Source organism: Aphelocoma coerulescens (genome assembly GCF_041296385.1).
Source record: "Aphelocoma coerulescens isolate FSJ_1873_10779 chromosome Z unlocalized genomic scaffold, UR_Acoe_1.0 ChrZ, whole genome shotgun sequence".
Lineage (NCBI taxonomy): Eukaryota > Metazoa > Chordata > Aves > Passeriformes > Corvidae > Aphelocoma > Aphelocoma coerulescens.
Window position 1 is genome coordinate 13,273,167 of NW_027184085.1, and position 18,989 is coordinate 13,292,155.

The 18,989-nt window shown below is 42.3% G+C and overlaps 1 protein-coding gene across 2 annotated transcripts in view; it reads left to right on the top strand.

Annotated features, from left to right (window-relative positions):
* Positions 1 to 18,989, top strand: part of EGFLAM (EGF like, fibronectin type III and laminin G domains) — a 79,180-nt gene that overhangs the window by 43,771 nt on the left and 16,420 nt on the right. For both annotated transcript variants that reach the window (XM_069001480.1, XM_069001481.1), the window contains exons 8-15: positions 1,773 to 1,888; positions 2,128 to 2,464; positions 5,247 to 5,347; positions 6,589 to 6,689; positions 7,757 to 7,901; positions 10,077 to 10,266; positions 13,949 to 14,074; positions 14,799 to 15,042. In XM_069001480.1, the coding sequence (XP_068857581.1) occupies positions 1,773 to 1,888; positions 2,128 to 2,464; positions 5,247 to 5,347; positions 6,589 to 6,689; positions 7,757 to 7,901; positions 10,077 to 10,266; positions 13,949 to 14,074; positions 14,799 to 15,042 (1,360 nt within the window). The remainder of the gene's footprint in view (positions 1 to 1,772; positions 1,889 to 2,127; positions 2,465 to 5,246; positions 5,348 to 6,588; positions 6,690 to 7,756; positions 7,902 to 10,076; positions 10,267 to 13,948; positions 14,075 to 14,798; positions 15,043 to 18,989) is intronic.

Below are 18,989 nucleotides of genomic sequence, written 5' to 3' on the forward strand. Positions count from 1 at the left end.
GTCCCAGTCCAGCATGCTTTCTTGGTTGCAGGTGTGTATGCCTCATTACCTCTACGCATTTGCCTCTAATTTTTCTGTGTGCTGATGTAATGTGCAAAGCCCATTGATAAGTAACCCCTGCAGAGCATGTGGAGTGCAGCCAGTTAGTCAGCCAGGGCACACATTCATCTCTGGTGCACATATGTTAGATTTCATTACTGTCTGCCAGGACTTCTGGGTTGCAATCACAGCAAATGAGAAGAGAGTACAAAAAGATTTAGGTAAGTACACTCCTGCCTGTATCAGTTTAGTGAAACATTTTTGCTATATTGTCCACTGAGCTGGGAAATGGCTGATCCCAGTTAGACTGACTCAAACAGCCCAATAGCACTGTGCCCACGCTGCTCCTTCTGAAAGTCTGCTGAGCCTCGTTAACTTCACTGGCTTCATCGGATTGCTTAGTACTGGCAGTGAAGCTCTCACTACCATCAAGTGGCATTTTCCGAGTCTCCTTTCTGCAGACAGTCACTGCCCAGCAAGACTTTGCATCTCTACATGTTGCAATGTAAAGGACCTGCTAACTGCCAGAAGATATGGACAGGTTATGGCTGCCAAAATACACAGGCAGCTGGGGTCAGCTTAGTAGAGAAACTCTGCAGGTTACCTATGCTGTTCTTAAGTCATGGCAAAATATTGCATGGAAAAGGCAGAGACATAAGTCTGTTGTTTTAATAGTTTAATGATATCTATTCTTAGCCTTGCTGAAATGATGAGTAACTGCAATGATGTGGTTGCTTTTACTATATTTCTTCATGACCTGGTGAACTTTAATAGCTAAAAAGCACGGACCATTGTTTAGGCAGAATTTGCTATGTAAAGTGCAGAAAAGTACAGGTATTTTCTATGAAATAGAAATGAGGATCCCCTTAATGGAACAGTTTAAACTGTCCATTTCCAGCCCAGAGTCCTTCAAAGCACAGTTCAGTGCTCTGGGGAGTGGCAGAAGTAGATTATGTACGTGAAAAACACATGGTCATAGAATGATGGAATATCCTGGGTTGGAAGGGATCAACAAGGATCATTGAGTCCAACTCCTGACCCTGCACAGGACAGCCCCAATAATCCCACCATGTGCCTGAGAGCATTGTCTGAGTGCTTCCTGAACTCTGTCAGGCTGGTGCTGTGACCACTGCCCTGGGAAGCCTGTTCCAGTGCCCAGCCACGCTCTGGGTGAAGATGTTTGTACATGTTTCTTTTTTCAAGGTACTGAACTGGATTTTAAAAAATAGTCTAAGAATACATAAAGGATGCTAATTTCAGGAACTTTGGAGACAGTGGAGGTAGTTTAAGTCCTAAATAGAATGTATCCTAGCTGTGTGCATCTCTTTTGCTGTTCCTGTTTACATGGCTGCCAGTAAGGCAGATAAAAGACTGTATTTCCAAAAGGGAAAAATTTGACCTAAAAACAATTAAGTCATTGAAATGTTGTCCATGCCAAAAAAGTTTGATACCTTTTTCCTGGAAAAATGATGAATACAAGTCAGTTTGCAGAGGGAGAACTGAGTTTTGCCTGCTTTATTTGTTTAATCACCTAGTAAGTCACTAAATGAAGGTCTTCACTTTAAGTGTGTTTTAAGTTGGACAACATCTGCCATCTCCACACTTGCATTGTCTGTTCAGGATGAACATTAGCATCACTTCAGACTTAAGTGCTGTGAATCGGGGTGGGTGGTAAGATCTGAATTGCTGTGTGCAAACTCTGTGAACTGAATACGCCAGTTATGTCTTTTCAGGCTCTGATGAGTTAGGAAGTGGAAGCTATGGGCATCAGTACATCACAGACACAGTGACTGGTGATGGTGATGGATTTGATATTGATGATTCAGACTACGACATTTATATAGAAGAGGTAAATGTCAAGATTTCTCTTTGGCACTTCTGTTTTCTTTATATTCTGGATGTTTTAAAAGTGTCTGGTCCTGTCAGGAAGTTTAATATCTGATATTGTGTGCTCGCATATAGTAATGTGGGCACTTCTTTTTCTTCATTGAGGGTGAGTTCGTTGCCTCAGATCTGTATCTTGAAAGGTATTAATTTAATTTCCCCATAGCATTTTAGATTTACTGAATTGGTGTTTCTTTGTTTCAGCTCAGACCACTTCCTGCTATTAAAGGAGGCAACAGAAAATTTCTGGTTGAAACTAAGGTCACGCCAGGGTCTAGTTCCAGGCTCCTGTCACGGGTTCTCACCACCACTTCTGAACCCACTACTTCCACTCCTACCACCACACGACCTTCAACCACAGCGAGGGCGACCACTGCGTGGGCAGCGAGGAGGGGCAGCATGTCCTCTGCCGCGCGCCTCTTCGACCTGTCCTGCGATGAGGCCGTGTGCTCTGCAGACAGCTTCTGCATCAATGACTATGACCGGGGCGGCTCACGCTGCCACTGCAACTTGGGCAAGGGAGGGGACATGTGTGAGGAAGGTAGGTTTCTGTGTGCCCACTGCTGCTGGCTGCTTTTTTGTCTGGGTCAAGGACAGAACCAACCAATGTGCACTTTGGGAATAGACACCTGGATTTAGTGGATCTCTAAGGATAGGAGCAACTTCCAGCGGCAAGTCACAGCTCAGGCATCATCCCCTTTTCTTTTTTTTCCTCAGTGAGGTGGAAAAAGTTATTCTTTAATAAAGCTGAATACAGAACCTGTGTAAAGATGCACAGGGGAGGTTAATCCTCCCTCCCCCACCTAAGAGTCAGGAGATGACAGAGCAGGTATGTTGTTAATCACCCAGGTGTGGCAGGATCCAATCGTGGCACCCACAGCTGGAAGCTGAAGATATTCAACCCCTCTTTAACACTTGCCTGTTGGTAGCAGCTGAAGCTCAGAACCACCCCCATTTTAAGTGTGGTCCATCAGATGATGCCGATCCCACAGCAGGGATGTGAGAGAGCTCCCACTGTAAAAACACCTCCAGAGGAGGCTTTCCACATGGTCTGCAGGTCTGCAATGCAGCACTTACGTCAGGCAGGTTGGGGCAAGGGAGGAACAAAGTCTTATCCCCAGTTCAGAGAGCATGACCTGAAGGCTGGGCCAGTGTGAGGAGGTGTGTTTGTCTCAGTCAGGACTTGCCACCCATCCCGTTGCCTTTTTCCAGGGCAGCTGAACCATGGCAAGAGCTTGCTGAGATGAAGGAGGCTGTCCTGCTTCTTCCCTTGCTGCCTTCCTGTTCTTTCCCTCTAGAGACCTAACAAATGTGGTGGCTGTCCCTCCAGCTAAGAAAGAGCTGTGTTGTAACCACTGGACTCTGTCTAGCAGGCTGCAGTGGCCTGAAAGCTCAGCGAGGGTTTCCTAGGGCCATGTGATAATCGCATCCTGGAGTCCATTTCGGACAGCCCCGCGATGTGGCTCCGGCAGCCAGCAGTGTTACAAGGCAGTGGATGGTAAAGAAGGTAGAGAAGGGTCTCTCATGAGGGATTGAGATGACTTTAATCACATCTTGTCCCTGCAACGTTCAGAGGTAGAGAGACAGCGTGGTCTGGGTGCGCGATGGTTTTGTCAGGGGCCCAGGGGCGGTCCCTGGGCGGGGTTGGGGTACAAGAACAAATGGGGAGAAACCGAGGGAGTGGCCAAGGCTGGGAGGTCGGGGAGGGGGTGACAGGGGGAACATGTGAAATAGGAAAAGCAGTGGGTTAACAGATCCCCACAGAGCTGATTGTCCGTCCCACTGCATGCTGATCTGATCTGCCAAGACCCTGCCATGCAGCAGGGCATCAGGGACCCATGTTTCTTCTACAGGGTCATGTTAGACCTTCGTGTTGCACAGTGTCATGCCTCAGGGATACAGACACTAAGGGTGCTTTATCTTCTCCAAACTGGAGTGCTGGAACAAAGAGAGCTCCTTCTGAAAACAATCTGTTGTGACTCAGCGACATGGAACAGCTGCAGATGTGATTTTAGGCCTTGATCAAGTGCAGAGAGTTGAGGACTTATTTGAACTGACATGGCCATATACTACTTGTAAAGCAGTCTGTTAACATCAGTCCAAACCCTTCATTTTTTCACAGGGGAGTGTGTTATTCCAGACTAAGCATCATGTGCCAATACTCCTTTGTACTGAATTTATCTTCAGTAGCCAATATTGTTAAATAATATATTAATCTGAATGGAAACAGACTTTTCTTCACAGTCAACAGCTGCATGGCACTCTGTTCTGAAGTCGGTCAGTTCTGCTTGTGATCAGGACATGAGTTAATTGTTCTCTGCTGAAGTTGCATTCAGGTTTATAGCACCAATCCCCTTCATCTCAGCATAAGATGTATGCATTGCAAGCAAAAACGCTGAGAGAACTCTATCCAGATTCAAAAACTGAGTGAGAAAAAACACACTCAATATTCAAATAGCAAAGAGAAATAGGACTCCTGATCCTTCCTTCCTCATTAGACTTAAATCCACTGCAAAAACTATGTCTGTCCTCAGTGCTCCTTAGGAAAATTAGCCGCAAAGGTAATTTTACAGCTGACAGTGGCTAGCAGTAGGACATCTCTGATTTTCATTTTCTCTCAGGGTCAGGGTCTAACATAAGACAGCAAAGAGTGAGGGTTGATAATGCCATTTGACAAAAGCAATAAAAAGAGCCACTGTTGCAGCCAGGGTTGGAAAGATGCCTGCATGGACTCTTCTCCCCATCACTCCCTTTAGCTTCTGCCCTGAGCTGACTTCAGAGAAGTGCTGGAAGCTTCTGGGCTGTTACGAGACATCCAGTGATTCTCCAGATGCTGGATGAAGCAGCTATGGAGCAGCAGTGACTAATGCTGCCTAGAGTCTGGCCATATTTCCCACATATGTTTTTGTAATCCTGCAGAACAGAAAATTACTTTGCCCTCTCTTTGTTAAATAAGTTCTTAAAAGAAGATAAATATAAAGTTGATGGGTTCTGTCTTCTATAACAAGGATATATTTCTCCTTCTATAACAAGGAGAAATTTCCTCTGAACTCTCTGATTAAACTATTGGGCATTACTTGGCCCTCAGTATCCTGTTTCTTTCCAAGTTCACCAGGTCCTTGGGAATAAAGGAATTAGCTGTAAAAAGTGGTGGGAGGACAAGGCAATAGGTTAACTGATTGTTAACTGCTGCTGACTAATGGTTGTCTCTGGAGGTACTCTGCCTTTCTTTGCCACCTGATGTTCTCTAGTACTAAATGTGTATATTGATCTTTATATAGAAGAAAACTGCTAAATAACATGCTTCCCTCTTTGCGTTTCAGACATTAGTATCCAGTATCCTCAGTTCTCTGGCCACTCATATATCACCTTTGAACCACTGAAAAAATCCTATCAGACATTTCAAATTACCCTTGAATTCAGGGTAAGTTTAAGCAATTCTCACATAGGCATTTTAAATTTTATTTACTTACTCTGATGCAGTGGACAACAGAACAATAACTTAGCTTCAGCATAGCTTGTAGTGTAATTATGGTGAACCTGTGCATAACCTTCATCTGCAGAGATCTGTCTTAACCTTCAGTGAATGTAAATGAAGTCTGTAAGCAGCTGAAGTGTTTTCATCCATTATTGGTAGGCACTGCATGAGAGAATCCCTGGGACTAGTAATAGTGGTATTGTGGACTAGCAGCAATGTATGCTGGCAGGGTTATTGTCACGTGGATATGGTACAGGCTGAAGAACACTCAGAATTTTTGTGAATTAGAGTTTGGAAGCAGTATGCAGTATTTTTGTGGACAAGAAACTATGATCCTGTCATACTGAGCAAAACACTGCCCTATATGTAGAGTTCCTTTCCCACCCTGCAGGATTTAAGTGGACATTATTTTCCACTTCTGAAGTTTGGGACATGGGCTATTAATATATTCAGGATACATACCACTTAAAATGCAGGTCTAAAGTGGGGGTACATCCCACGCTGGCTAGTGTTAGTGCTATCTGTTCATTATGGGCAGAACATGTAGGGCTGCCTCTAGGGAGGGTGGCCAAACTCCTGGATGCACCCCAACTCCCATATAAAGCAGACTCACCAGCCTCACAGTCTGGGAAGGAGACTGTCATTGAAGCAGCAGCAGTGCGTTGCCTCAGTGGTGATCTTACCCTCCTCTGGCAATTTCATTTTAAAATGCAGGATGGCAGCAAAAAGCCACTGTGTCAGCTGCTCCACACATATGGAGAAATGCTGCCAGCATAGATTGTTTGGCCTGAGGAGTGTCAGTCTCATGGAACAAGTGAAGTAGGGTGTATGTATTCATTCATGTGCAGTGAGTCTGATGTGTCTACACTTACTGGGCTTGCTAGGACAGTCTTGCTCGACTTTTTACTCAGGAGTCTCATATGGGACATGTCTGACAGTCCTTAATACTTCCAGACATTTTTTCAGGTCTGGTACTGTCATACTTTAAGAGATGGTCTTAAATTGTTTAACCATTAAAGCAGTGATTTTCTAGGTTTTTCAAGTGCAGGATTAAGAACTGATCAAACATTTTCTGATTCTGCAAGTTAAAAGCTCAATCTGAAAGATTATGAAAAGTCTCCCACTGCTGCTTGCTTTTGTCTGCAATTGTGAGGCTTTGATTTTTCATGTTGACACAATGATTGCAGGCTGAATCCGAAGATGGGTTGCTGCTGTACTGTGGAGAAAATGAACATGGTCGTGGTGATTTTATGTCACTGGCAATTATCCGACGTAGCCTTCAGTTCAGGTAAAACCTCCATCCTAAATCTGATGTAAAGAGAAGGGGCTATTTCTGCCTCCTGGAACCAGTATATGTGATGAATATCTCCAGTGTCTTTGACTTCTGCCTCATACAATGCACAAAATGGACAGTATAATTTTATTTAAGAGTTCTTTAATACTTTTTTCTCTCATCCTTTAGTCTGTGAACATGTGCCCTGTTGAGCTCTTATGTTTAGATCTCAGTGTAAAGGCAAAATGATCAGTTTTGTTTAAGGCATTTGTCTGGGGCTCACAGCTATGTTGCCAGAGATGCCAGTGAGCCACTGTATTTGCCAAGCTGATGGTGTATTGATGGTATATTGAGTCAGTGTTTTTGCTTCACAGCAAAAGACTTGCAGATAATGTAGCAAAATAAAGAATGTAATGCCAGCAAGGGGGCCAGGAACTTCACCTTATATACCTTGTTTAGATGAGACTTGCAGGTTTTTTTAAATGGAGAGTGTTTCTTGCAGTCTGATAGATATGAAGCAAGTGAAAGAGTATTTCCAGGATCTCCTTACTTGTGAGGGTGAGTCCTTTGAAAATGGGGAATAACAAAGTGGGTGATGTGCCTTAACTGTGTTTCTGTTCACCTGCACTGCATGACAATCAGGGAAAATGGCACATTTTGTGCACATTCAGCTCTCCTGGAGGTCTTCCTGTCAATCAGTGCTGAGTTTCATACAGACTAGTGGAGTTATTAATGTAGCACTTTCACCAGGGAGTTAGAAGAATTCCCAGGAGAAATTACTGTGATGGCAGGAGCTCAGATTGTAATACCCTCCATCTGGAAACAGTTTCAGCTGTTGGCAAGCTTAGCAATGCACTTGGTATGGACAGAGAATGCAAAATCTTCTCCATGTTAGAAAGATAGATAATGAGGTTTGAAACTTGGAACAGATCATATGTAGTAGACGTGCTGTCTAATTTTCCTGTGCTAATATGCAGTGTGGAACAGAGAGCGCAAAAAGAGTATTTGGAGTCTAAAACCAACTTTTGGTTATCTGGTTAATGGAAGATTGTCACCTTGCCCTCTCTGTCTCATGCTCCTAGGTTCAACTGTGGCACTGGAGTTGGAGTCATAACGAGTGAAAACAAAATCAAGCTGGGGAACTGGCACAGTGTCACGCTGTTCAGAGATGGAGTGAATGGCTGGCTCAGGATGGACAACAATGCTCCAGTGACAGGAAAATCTCAGGTTGGTAATCCTGCCCCTGAGGCTCAATCTTGGGGTCACTCAAGGTTACAATGACCTTTCTTTTCTTGCCACCAGAATTCTGATCAGATTTGAAAGGTGCAGTTTTATTTATTGGTGTTAGGACATTTAGTGAACTAGGATCAGTGTACAGATTATTCTTCCAAATACGTAGTCTAGAAATCACAGAGATAAATAGCACAGGGCTGAATTCCATCACAGTTTCCCTGTTGTCCTCCATGTTTGCTCTGCTACTCTTCTGCTGCCCTATGCCAGTCTCAAATACAGGCTATTAGAAGTTTACTGGATTGTACAGCTGCTGCTGTCCCTGATTGCTTTCTTTTTCAAGCCTCAGAGAGCTGCTCTGCTTCCTCAGACACAAAAATTAGATGCATATGTGTATATGAATATATATTTATGTATAATATGCATATATCCACACAAGGTGTGTAATTACATGCATATTCTGTGTTACAGTATGGGTACTGCAACACGCATATCAATCAATGAGGCCTGTAGAAAAGGAATGTACATGGACCAATTCTTGATAGATGTTTCAGAGATGTTTATTTCCCCAGCCACATGGCCAGGGCTCTGCCGAGGAACTGTCACAGTCATGGGACCCGAGGGTCCTTGCCCGCGCAGGGGAACACAAAACAACCAATGGGGAACGAGGCTGACCAGGGGCAGGGAAACCCCGTGCCTCCCCCCCAGGGCCCCTCTCCCAGGACTACATGGCAGGGAGACAACCCCAACAATTCTGGACATAGATTTAAGCATAGTAATGAAGATAGACATTCTGCCCTGACTTTTGTTAACACCAGCAAGCTCATACAAGGCTGACAAGATAAAATATAATGGAGAAGGATGCCTTGACTTGCTCATCTGTTGCTGGGCCAGAAAAACAAAATTAAGGCACTGGAAGAAAAGGCAGTTTCAAATTGTTTCAGATGTCTTTCCTTTGATGGCCACTATTAGCATGCCATCCATAGCCCTGAAAGAAAGCAGCTTCAGACGTCTTATTATTTTCCCTTTTCATGTGCAGGCACCGAAGGGAAAAATTGCAGTGCATTGAGTTCTCATCAGCTGGAAATGACAGAGGAAAGAATTTCAGTGTATCATGTGTTGCTGTTACCAGTGCTATGAGGCCATGCAAAGGGCAGATGTGAATCAGGAGAGATGTGCACAGTTTCTGCAGTGCACTGTGTGAGTGAACACCTGCAGACTCAATAACCTCAGCTTATTTAGCATGGCAAAATACAGGCTATGGGGATAGAATTTATTGTTATAAACACTATGGGAACAGGGCAGGGGTGAAAAATCCAGAAAGCTCTTAGGCTAGAGGTCAGGGCTGTCAGAAGTACAGGTTGGTAAAAACTGGCCCTGAATAACTGAGAATTTTGAGTGTTTTCTTCTAAAGGTCCGTGACTTTTGAAAGAACTGCTGAGTAGGAGGCAAAAGTCATATTTTGAGCAATTTGTGGAAGGAATTTTGACTCAGTTGGCCACAGTAGCATGGAGTTTGATTCAGTGGTCCAAAAAGGTTGTGTTCATTTTTCAAGTTTTTTGTTCTTTCCTGTGCACTGTAGCGATGCTAGTAAACTTGTGTGTGTAGGTTTCTATAGGCTTGTTTAAGCCAAAAAAAGAGATGGGCAGTAAATTTAGCAATGGCAAAGTGAGCAGAACCCTACTGAAGTTGTGATTTTACTGGCTTTTGTCTTTTCTTTGTTTTTATCCTTTTTATTTTTTTTTTTGCCATTTCATTATTATTCAATGCTAAACACTTGCTGGGTTCTGTCCAAAAGACAGTTATCTCATTGGTCTCTGTCCCTCAGGGCTTAGGGTTTAGAAGAGAAGCAATTTTTTCGCAAAAGGAAATGAAGGAATTGAAGCAAAGGACAGACCACGCTTTCTCCTCAAAACAGTGATTTTTAGTCTTTTTTATTGTGCTTTTAGTAGTTCATGTTATCATGATGGGATGCAGGTGAAAAAGGTTGATTTCAAATGGTGGACTGATTTGGGGCATGACTAATGGGAAGGAGTTACCAATGAACAACCCACATACTCCCTGCCACGATTCTTCATGGAGGAAAGAAGTTGATTGTCAACTACTGTGGCTTAATGAGTTGTCCTGTGTTGTATCTGTTACACAGCATACTGTGCTCTGCTCTCCCTTCAGGGCCAGTACAGCAAAATCACATTCCAGACTCCCTTCTACGTTGGCGGTGCTCCCGGCGTGTACTGGCTGGTCAGGGCCACCAGCACCAACCGCGGGTTCCAGGGCTGTGTCCAGTCACTGAGCATCAATGGAAAGATAATTGATATGAGACCCTGGCCATTAGGGAAAGCTCTCAGTGGTGCTGACGTGGGTAAGTGTAATGGTGTGGGGTCTTTAATACGTGACTAACCCGGGGTTACCTTTTATGCTGCTAGAACAAATTGAGCGATGGTCCAGTTTTAAGAGGTGGAAGGTGTGATCTCTATTTTTGGCCTGGTTTTCCTCTGTTCCTTTACACATTGCTCTTGCTGGGTCTGTAGTAGAAAAGTTCACCGCACTGCACAAGTAAGCCCTTTGTGGACACACTTCCTGTTCACAGTAAATAGTAAACCCATTTTCATGAGCAAACAGTAAGATCTGTGTTGCAGATATCATTACAACTGTGCTGGTATTTCTGCCAGCATCTCTCAGGACACCTCTTCATGCCCCTGACTGACACAGTCATGTCATCAGAAATCAATAGTGTGTATGCTGAGCTTGCATTTGGAACAATATGGACCCAACTAAATGTGTTTTGCCTAAAGACATAATTGCACTTGTCCAAAGTAATACATGAATCTCTCAGCCCCACAGCAGTCCTGTGGCTGTTACAGAGGGCTTTCTGTGTTACACCCAAGCACTGATGAAGCATATAGGCTTTCCTGTGTGCCATCCTTTCTTTTACTATCCAGAGTCATGGTATGATTTAAAAATAGCTCGGAATAAATACTTCCATCAGCTTTATGAAGTGTTATTATTACATTAGTTTCTATTCTCAGAGTAAAAGATGAAGAAGTAGGGAAGGTAATTAACTAGTCCTGCCTCATTTATTCATCTATTTCATCCATGTAATGGGCACTTGAAAAAAGGCAGGGCAACAAAGTCCTTGCTTTAATGATCTCCCAGTCTAAATGGTTTAAGAATAAGAGTAAACCCAAGACAGAAGGCAAGTGGTTACAGTGAGAAATAGATTCCATATCGCTGGAATCTCCATGCCATGCCTCAGCCACAAAGTCATCTTTCTTCTCTTCTATAGCTGTGCATTTGATATCCCAAGATGGAAATTATGAGAAACTTCTTAAGAATTGCTCTATATTCTCTAGATACCATGCCCAAACTTCTGTGCAATGTTGGGGTAAAACAGACTGTCCCAAAAAACAGTTGCTGAAAAGAGTAAGATTTTGGAAGCAGAGTGTAATTTCATGATAGAGTGAGAATCTATGGAATTTAGACAGGTGAAAGCCCTGCTGAGCTTCTCTGAGCCCTAATCTCTATTGCCTTTTAGGATGCAGCTAGCTTCATTCCCATCCATGAATGCTCCACATACTACTGCATTAACAATTAACATCAATGAAAATAAATGCTGTGCTCTGCCATGTGTGACTCGAAACTGACTGATAAAGCCTTACTGTCCTTGTGTGACTGCACACATTTATATGAAACTGTACCAGAAGAGACTTGCAAACAATAGGTCATGTAAGTTTAACTTAAAAAAATTGCAAGTAAACTCTGCTAGGATTTAGGGATGACTTTTGCCAGTCAGTCTCTTGAAGCATTTTTCTGTTGGCACAGTGTATAAATCAGGGGTGCTGTGCTACATGGATCACAGAACTGAGGCTGGGGAGGAGAGGGATCCTTCCCTCCCTGTGCTCTCTCTTCTGGCTACAGCAGAGGTCCCACTGGACTGTGAGCTGAGGGACCAACAGAGGAGGCAGCACCCATGGTTCGGAGCGGGCATGGCAGGACCCTGGACTCCTGCTGCAGTTTCCCTTCTTTTTCATCTGCCATTGCAGCCAAGCATATGCAGCCATCACACCTGTGGTTTGCCTCTTCAGCAAAGTCACTTGTGCTGGCCCAAAGGCTGTGAAACATCACTGGGACACTGGGAGAGCAGCCTGTGCTTAAATACCAAGACTGTTCCAGTTCAAGCTGTTTCTCAAACCAGTGATCCTGTGACTGGTCCTGTTGCCGTTATCTTCCTTGTTCTTTTCTGTTTCTCTGATCTGTTTGACTCTGATCTGTTTGAACATACTGCCAACATTGGTTAGCACTGCAGCAGATACAGCAAAGATGAGCATTGTCTTGGTTTTCTGTTTGTGTCTTCTCACTTGATGCACAGAGATCCTTGTTTACACACATGTCTTGGCTCTGTTTCCTTGCCTGTAAAACACAGCTAGTGCTATTCTGTCAGTGTCACGATAATGGGTGAGTATATGAGGGATCTGAGCAACAAGATACCTCTCCTGCTTTGGTTCACTTGTGGCCATTACAGTGCAGACCAGAAGGGAAAAAGATAGCTCAATGTGCACTGCCAGCAGCCCTGATCCCATGGCTGGGCATGGGGAAGATGTAACTGTCTCCTTCCATGGAGAAGGAGCATTTTTTCCTCTCTTGGGGACGTGCATGTTTTGTCTGTGCTCCTCAGGTTAGCTCTGGAGTCCTGTGTCATGGCTGCTGTACTCAGACCTTCCCTCCATACAATGAAAACTGGGCCTAGTAGGAGATTTGTAGATGTGCACTATGAGACAATCTGGTCTGGCAGAGAGTTGTACCAGATGACCTGTGAGTTGTCCTGAGTTAGTTAGAAAAGGTTATTTTCCACTGTGGACAGCAGAGTGATTGGGATGGACCAGCACATCATCCATTTACATATGCATACTTGTGTGTGGTTTTCTTTCTGGCGGTGGGATGGAAATTCAAACTGTAAAGCTGGTGCTGTACAAACACCGGTGTCTTTCTGAAGATGTGTGGAGACCTGCTCTGGAAACTGTGCTTGCAATCAAAGTGCTGTGCTTAAACACAACAAAAAGGGCATATCCCCTTCTTGCAATAGCTTTTCAAGACTTCTCTTAATCATCTCAAATTGCAACACTGTTGTCAGAGCTGTCTCATGAACCCTTTGTCATCTCAGAGGTGATGCTTAAATGTACCTCAAAATAAATGTGTAATTCTTAGTTTGCCACAAAACACTAAGCCCCTCCAAATGGTGTGCTTACAGTTGTACACCACCAAAGTCTTACTTGATCTTCTTAACGTGTACAATCAGTTTGTTACTATTGACAAGGAGAGAGTTACTTGATCAGAAACTAAAATAAAGGAGAAAATAAATTCAACAAGAACTTCAATCAGAGGTACATTTGATGGTTGCATAATCTGATTTTATAGATATCAGTTTTAAGGAGCAAATGAGAATTTATTTGTTCTAGAATTTCAGCTAAAATCCAGCAAGAAGAAACAATCTCCTTCTTACTTAGGTTGATGTGCCAGAATAGTAGAGATGCTTCTTAAAAAGCCCATATGTTGATGATGTGGATCCCTTTTAGTGTGGACAAGAGGGTTAACAACCTCATTTTGGATAATAAGATTAGTTGATGATGCTTAACACTTCCCATGCTCAGCATGTGTGAATTTACTGTGAACAAAGAAGCACTTAAGAGAATTGAAATTAAACAAGGCATGGTGCTTGTAAACAAGCTAGTGAAATTTGTGTTTTATGAGAAAATAAATAGGAAGAAGAGCAGATAGTAAGTAATCCAGGGAATGATTGAAAGTTACATCTGTCATGGTTTGCTTGTAAGGGCTACTTTTTGCTATTTTTAAGGTCTCTTGCTGGTCTGATATTAAAAAAAAATACTCATAATCAATCTCCCTTGTCTAAATTGCACACCATTTGACAAATTGGGAAAGAATCTAGACAGAAAAGCAAACTGCATTGGTTAGTAGCAGTGATCAACAACCAAATAAATCTTTGACAAACGTCTCTGATAAATTGATGTTCTGACTCCTGTGTTTAGGTGAGTGTAGCAGTGGCATCTGTGATGAGGCAGCCTGCATCAACAGTGGCACCTGTACTGCGAGCAAAGCAGATTCTTACATTTGCCTTTGCCCTCTTGGATTTAAAGGTCATCATTGTGAGGAAGGTGAGTGGATCCTGGAATGCCTCTATTTCTTTCTGTGTGTTATTCAGTGTTTCAATGTGTTTTCCACTTAGAGACAGCTGAGGAGGTCTCATCCTGTTCCACTGACAGAAGAGAATACTTGTTACTTCATCTTTTTAAAGTCACATGCTGAAACCCTTCCCTTACTGCTTTGGAGCTACATCCAGCTTCTACATAATCTGTGATTCTCAAACCTCCTTGTTTATTTAAACTAACTGTACTTAAGCATCTCAAAATTCCTTTTCAGAAGTTAAAATAATGTACCACTCCACAGCTGCACATTAATTCTAAAAAAATACCCACTTTTCTCCTGATCAGTGTCAGTTGTATATTTTGAAATGTAAAAGACACAATGTCAATTTCCTGCTAAAATCATAGATACCAGTAGTAAAGTAAGTGCAGCATTATTTTCTATGCTGTAGAACTTTTTATGCTACCACCCACTGTATGCTTGCTAATTTGAAAAACACTATTATGAATCACTAAAGAAAAGGTACACAATGCTTTCTAGTACAAATACATCCCTGGAAAAAGAAGGGATTAAGCAGTATTGGGTAGGATTAAAAAGTATTTTTAATTTAGATGAAGAAAAATTCAGGTTGTTTTGCTAAGCATTAGCTTTAAATATTTAACAAAAGGAACACTGGTTGGTAGGGGTCAGTCATTTGAGCCTCAAGTGACCTGCTTATGATTTCTGGATTTCCAGCACTCACCTTGGCCATACCTCAGTTCAACGAATCCTTAAGATCATTTGCTAGCACACCCTGGCCCTTGGAACCACAGAATTACCTTTCCTTCATGGAGTTTGAGCTGACATTTCGTCCAGATTTAGAGACTGGTATCCTTTTGTACAGCTACGACACAGACAGCAAGGACTTCCTTTCCATTAACATGGTGGCTGGCTACGTGGAGTTCAGGTTCGACTGTGGCTCGGGAACAGCTGTTATCAGGTAAATGGTGTTGCTCATGTTTCCTTCCCCAAAGTGCCAGGGTGCTGATCGAGGAGAAGAGTGGACTGGAAAGACACAGCCTATGATGAGGTTTGCGAGTCCCTTGGTCTCTAGTGCCTACTTCTAAGGAAGTACAAAAGCACCAGAAATGTGGTCAAGGAGACAGGATTTTTGTCCTACATCAGTTTACGTTTCAAAGCTTTGTGCTTTATCTTACTGCAGATGTTACATTTGTGTCTATATGGTACTGCAGTAATTCCCTTCTTGCCCCCGTGACATTGCACCATAGCTAATTAGGGTATCTGTAAATGTTTTATGCATATACTTTCTAGCCACAGGATTTCACACTTGGGCACTTCTGTAAGCTTCCTCCTTTCCGGTTTCCTGTTCCAAGCGGTAGGTGCCTGGCTGGAGGTGGCACAGGAAGATACACCTCCAGGTCCCAACGCTTCCTCACAGTGCTGTTTTCTGGGGGACCTGGGGCAAGTATCCAATTTATATAACGTAAGCTGTCTAAAAGATAAAAATCTGGTTTAAACTAGTCACCCAGGTTCCCAGACAGACATTCTGAGAATGATTCATTGCATCCTAAAATTAATGTCTAGGAGGATGGAAGCAATGAAATGCCTCAAAAATGCTGTTCCCTCTCCCTGTGTAACTGAATGCCCAGTCGCTGGGCAACTGTTCCCGGGCTTTCTGAAAAGGCACTGGGCTGAACAGAGGCACTCAGTATCTTGGATATGGCCCAGGAGGCTGCCAGTTTGACCAGGCTGACCTGATATTTAGAAATGATCTATATAAAGCTTATACAAAATGTGTACATTGTCTGCAAGTCTTGCATACCAATGATTCCTGTGGATGGACATCAGGAATTTTGACTCTACTGTGATTAGGGGAAATGTACTCATTTTATACTGAATGAGAACTCAAGCAAACAAACGCATTCAGATGACAAAATGAGAGATGAAATTTCAAGGGAGCAAATGCAAAATAATGCACAAGCCTAACAATGCACAGCTGTGGAAAAACAGTTAGTGTTGTCAGACAGAGAAAGATCCGGGAGCCGTCATGGGTAGTTCTGTGGAAGCAACAGCAGACTGCTCAGAGACAAATACAAAAACCTAAGTACAGTGCAGAGGACTATTAGGAATGGAATAAGGAAGAATGTCTCTGCTAAAGCCCACAATGCACCCTGTCTTGAAAACTTGCTGCTTTTTTGGTCACTTCATTTCAAAAGAAATTAGCAAAATTTAAAAAGAGTAGTTTTGAGATCCAGGAGAGGGAATGAAACAGCTTCCACAAAATACAGCAGGACCTTTCAGCCTGGAAAAGAAAGAGTTTGGTGGAAGTATGATAGAGTTTTTTAAATGATGAATGACATGAAGATTAATGAGTATTCTGTTTTTTTTCAATATGAAAAGAAAATAAGGAACCAAAGAAAATAAGACTTTTTTCTTTGGGTTTGGGGTTTTTTTTTTCAGACAGCACATAAATAAGTTGTGGAAACTAATTGTCACAGCAAGTTACAAATGCCAAAACTATAAATAGGTTAAAAAAAATTGGACAAATTTGAAGAAAGATCCATTGAGGGAGATCAAACACAATTGTACGGATGCAGCCTCTGACTCAGGAAATTGCTAAATGACAAGTTGCCAGAAGCTGGGAGGATATATCAAGGGAAGAATCACTTCATATTTGCCCTATTCTATTCTCTTGCTGAAAAGCGGCAGAAATAGCTAATTTTGGAGACCTTTTCTCCAACTCAGAATAGCCCTTCTTACAAAAGCCTTCAATCTTTACTGATTGCAGCCTTCTAATTCCTGTTACTGGCAACTGTAAGATATTAAAGCAGAATATTTTTTCTTCCAAGAATATTGTAGCACTTCAAAACACCTTGTACTAAAGTTTAATTGATATGTAGGGTTATAAAATGTGGCGAGAGTCACAAGCATATGCCTGGGAGTGGAAATTGCCTCTTTCTGTTGGAAAGCAGAAGAGCAAGCTGGATGCTAGCTAATGCCTGAACTACATGCACTGGAGGAAAAAGAGTGTGGTGAGATAGCTGAGTGGTGGGTGAGACTCGTGAGACCATCAGGCTTCATGAAAGTTTTCAGGTTGTCCTGTTACCTCTTTTTTCTAGAAAAAAAAGTGCAACTCACACCCTGTCATCAGCTCTGTCAGTGATTAAATAAGATAAATAGATTCCCTGTTTTTCATGCCTGCCTGGTCAATGTCCTCTTAAAAGTCTGTCTTCATCATACTGCTTCATGCCTACCCTTTGTCTTTAATGGAGGTGTAGCTCTGGTCATCCTGATAACCTCTGCCATAGGACTACCAGGCTGTTAGATACTATAATATAATCAGAACACAGGCATAATGTCTTTATAATTAGGATGAGGCAAGCTTATCTCTGTATGTCAGCAGCAGCAGTAGGAGAGCTGTTGCTGGTGAAGGTTTGTTTTTCCTGATGTGTCCTGGGATGGAAGCAGCACAGTGTGCTCTGAGGGCTCCACAGGGAGAAAGGATGCTGAGTGGGTGGACAGATGTAGAACCTGAGCACTGAAATATCTCAGAGGGATTTCCCTGAGATTCTCCTAGGCCAAGCATTCACAGGATTGTGATCTTCATGATCTGGTGTATTTTTTAAGCTTTGGTTTACATGGGACAAAGTAACCTCCCAGCACATGAAGAGGCAGGAGTGTTCAAACACTGGATAAAAGTGTTTCAAAACCCATGCTGGTTTCAAAAAGCCCATGATTCCAAGAAATAGCTTGCAGCTCTGAAGTGATGACTCTGCTAGGCTTAATCATCCCAGTTTGTAATTAAATCTAGCAAAGCAGGAAGGTTAGCATGATGATGGCCTAAGCAGCAGAGGAGATGATGTTTGTATTGCTGCTTACTATGTAGCCAAATCTATCTGGTTCTTTTATATGTATACATTGACTTCTTCAAGGTGATTAGATTCCCTTAGCTATTGATTTACCCAAGATAGTTAAACCCTAAATGGTGCTATATAAGAATGAGGATAAATGACTGGCATTGCTTGATGGTATTTTTTATGGAGGTTTTCTGAACAAAGTGTCATTCAAAAGTGTCAAGTAATATTGCCAGCATCATCAAAATAGATAAAGATGAACTTTAAGAAAGTTTAAAGTATCAAAAAAAATACAGCAGAAAGGTTTCAAAACTGATGTTGATAGTTAAGGTAAAAAAAAAAGAAATTGCTATTGTCACATTTTCAAAATTATGTAAATTTTTAATCAGTATGTGAATCACTATTGACTCACTATTTCAAATTACATTTTTTTTCCATTTTTCTCATTTCAAAATGTGGGAGATTTTTATTTTTAAATGTAAGTATCCTGAATATACAAAGCATTATTTCATTCCCAGAAATTCTGTATTTTTTCACTGGAAGCTAGAAAATCTTAGGGGTCCTAGATAACACAGTTCTGATTTTTCCAGCTTGCCTAGTCATCAAACACAAGTTTCCAGTCCTCCTGGAGGAAAGACTGCAACATCTCATTTAGACATAAAATGCTTTAGCCAGTGTAGTAAAATGACATTTGAAAACAAGATACAAAGATCTACAGAACTCGTGAAGGGGAATGTGGTTCTGCCCTTCATACAGGCTGCTATTCATATTAGTGCTGCACCAGTAAAGATTGTAAGAACGGTTTAAAAATGCTTCCTTTGAGACTGGTGAATACTTTGCACAACTGGGGATTATTGTTCCTAGCCAAGATCTCATCACATCATTAGGATCATATTCTAATTACTTCGTTTTATGTATAGCATCCGGGCCGCACGTGTGTGTGTGTGTAGATGTCAATGTAACAGGATGCGTAAATAGAACTGATAAGCCAACACAAAGTAGTTCTGTTTTAAAAGAGGATGAAGAATGTGGGGCTAGACCAACCATTAAGTGGGAAGCTTCTAGTGAAATG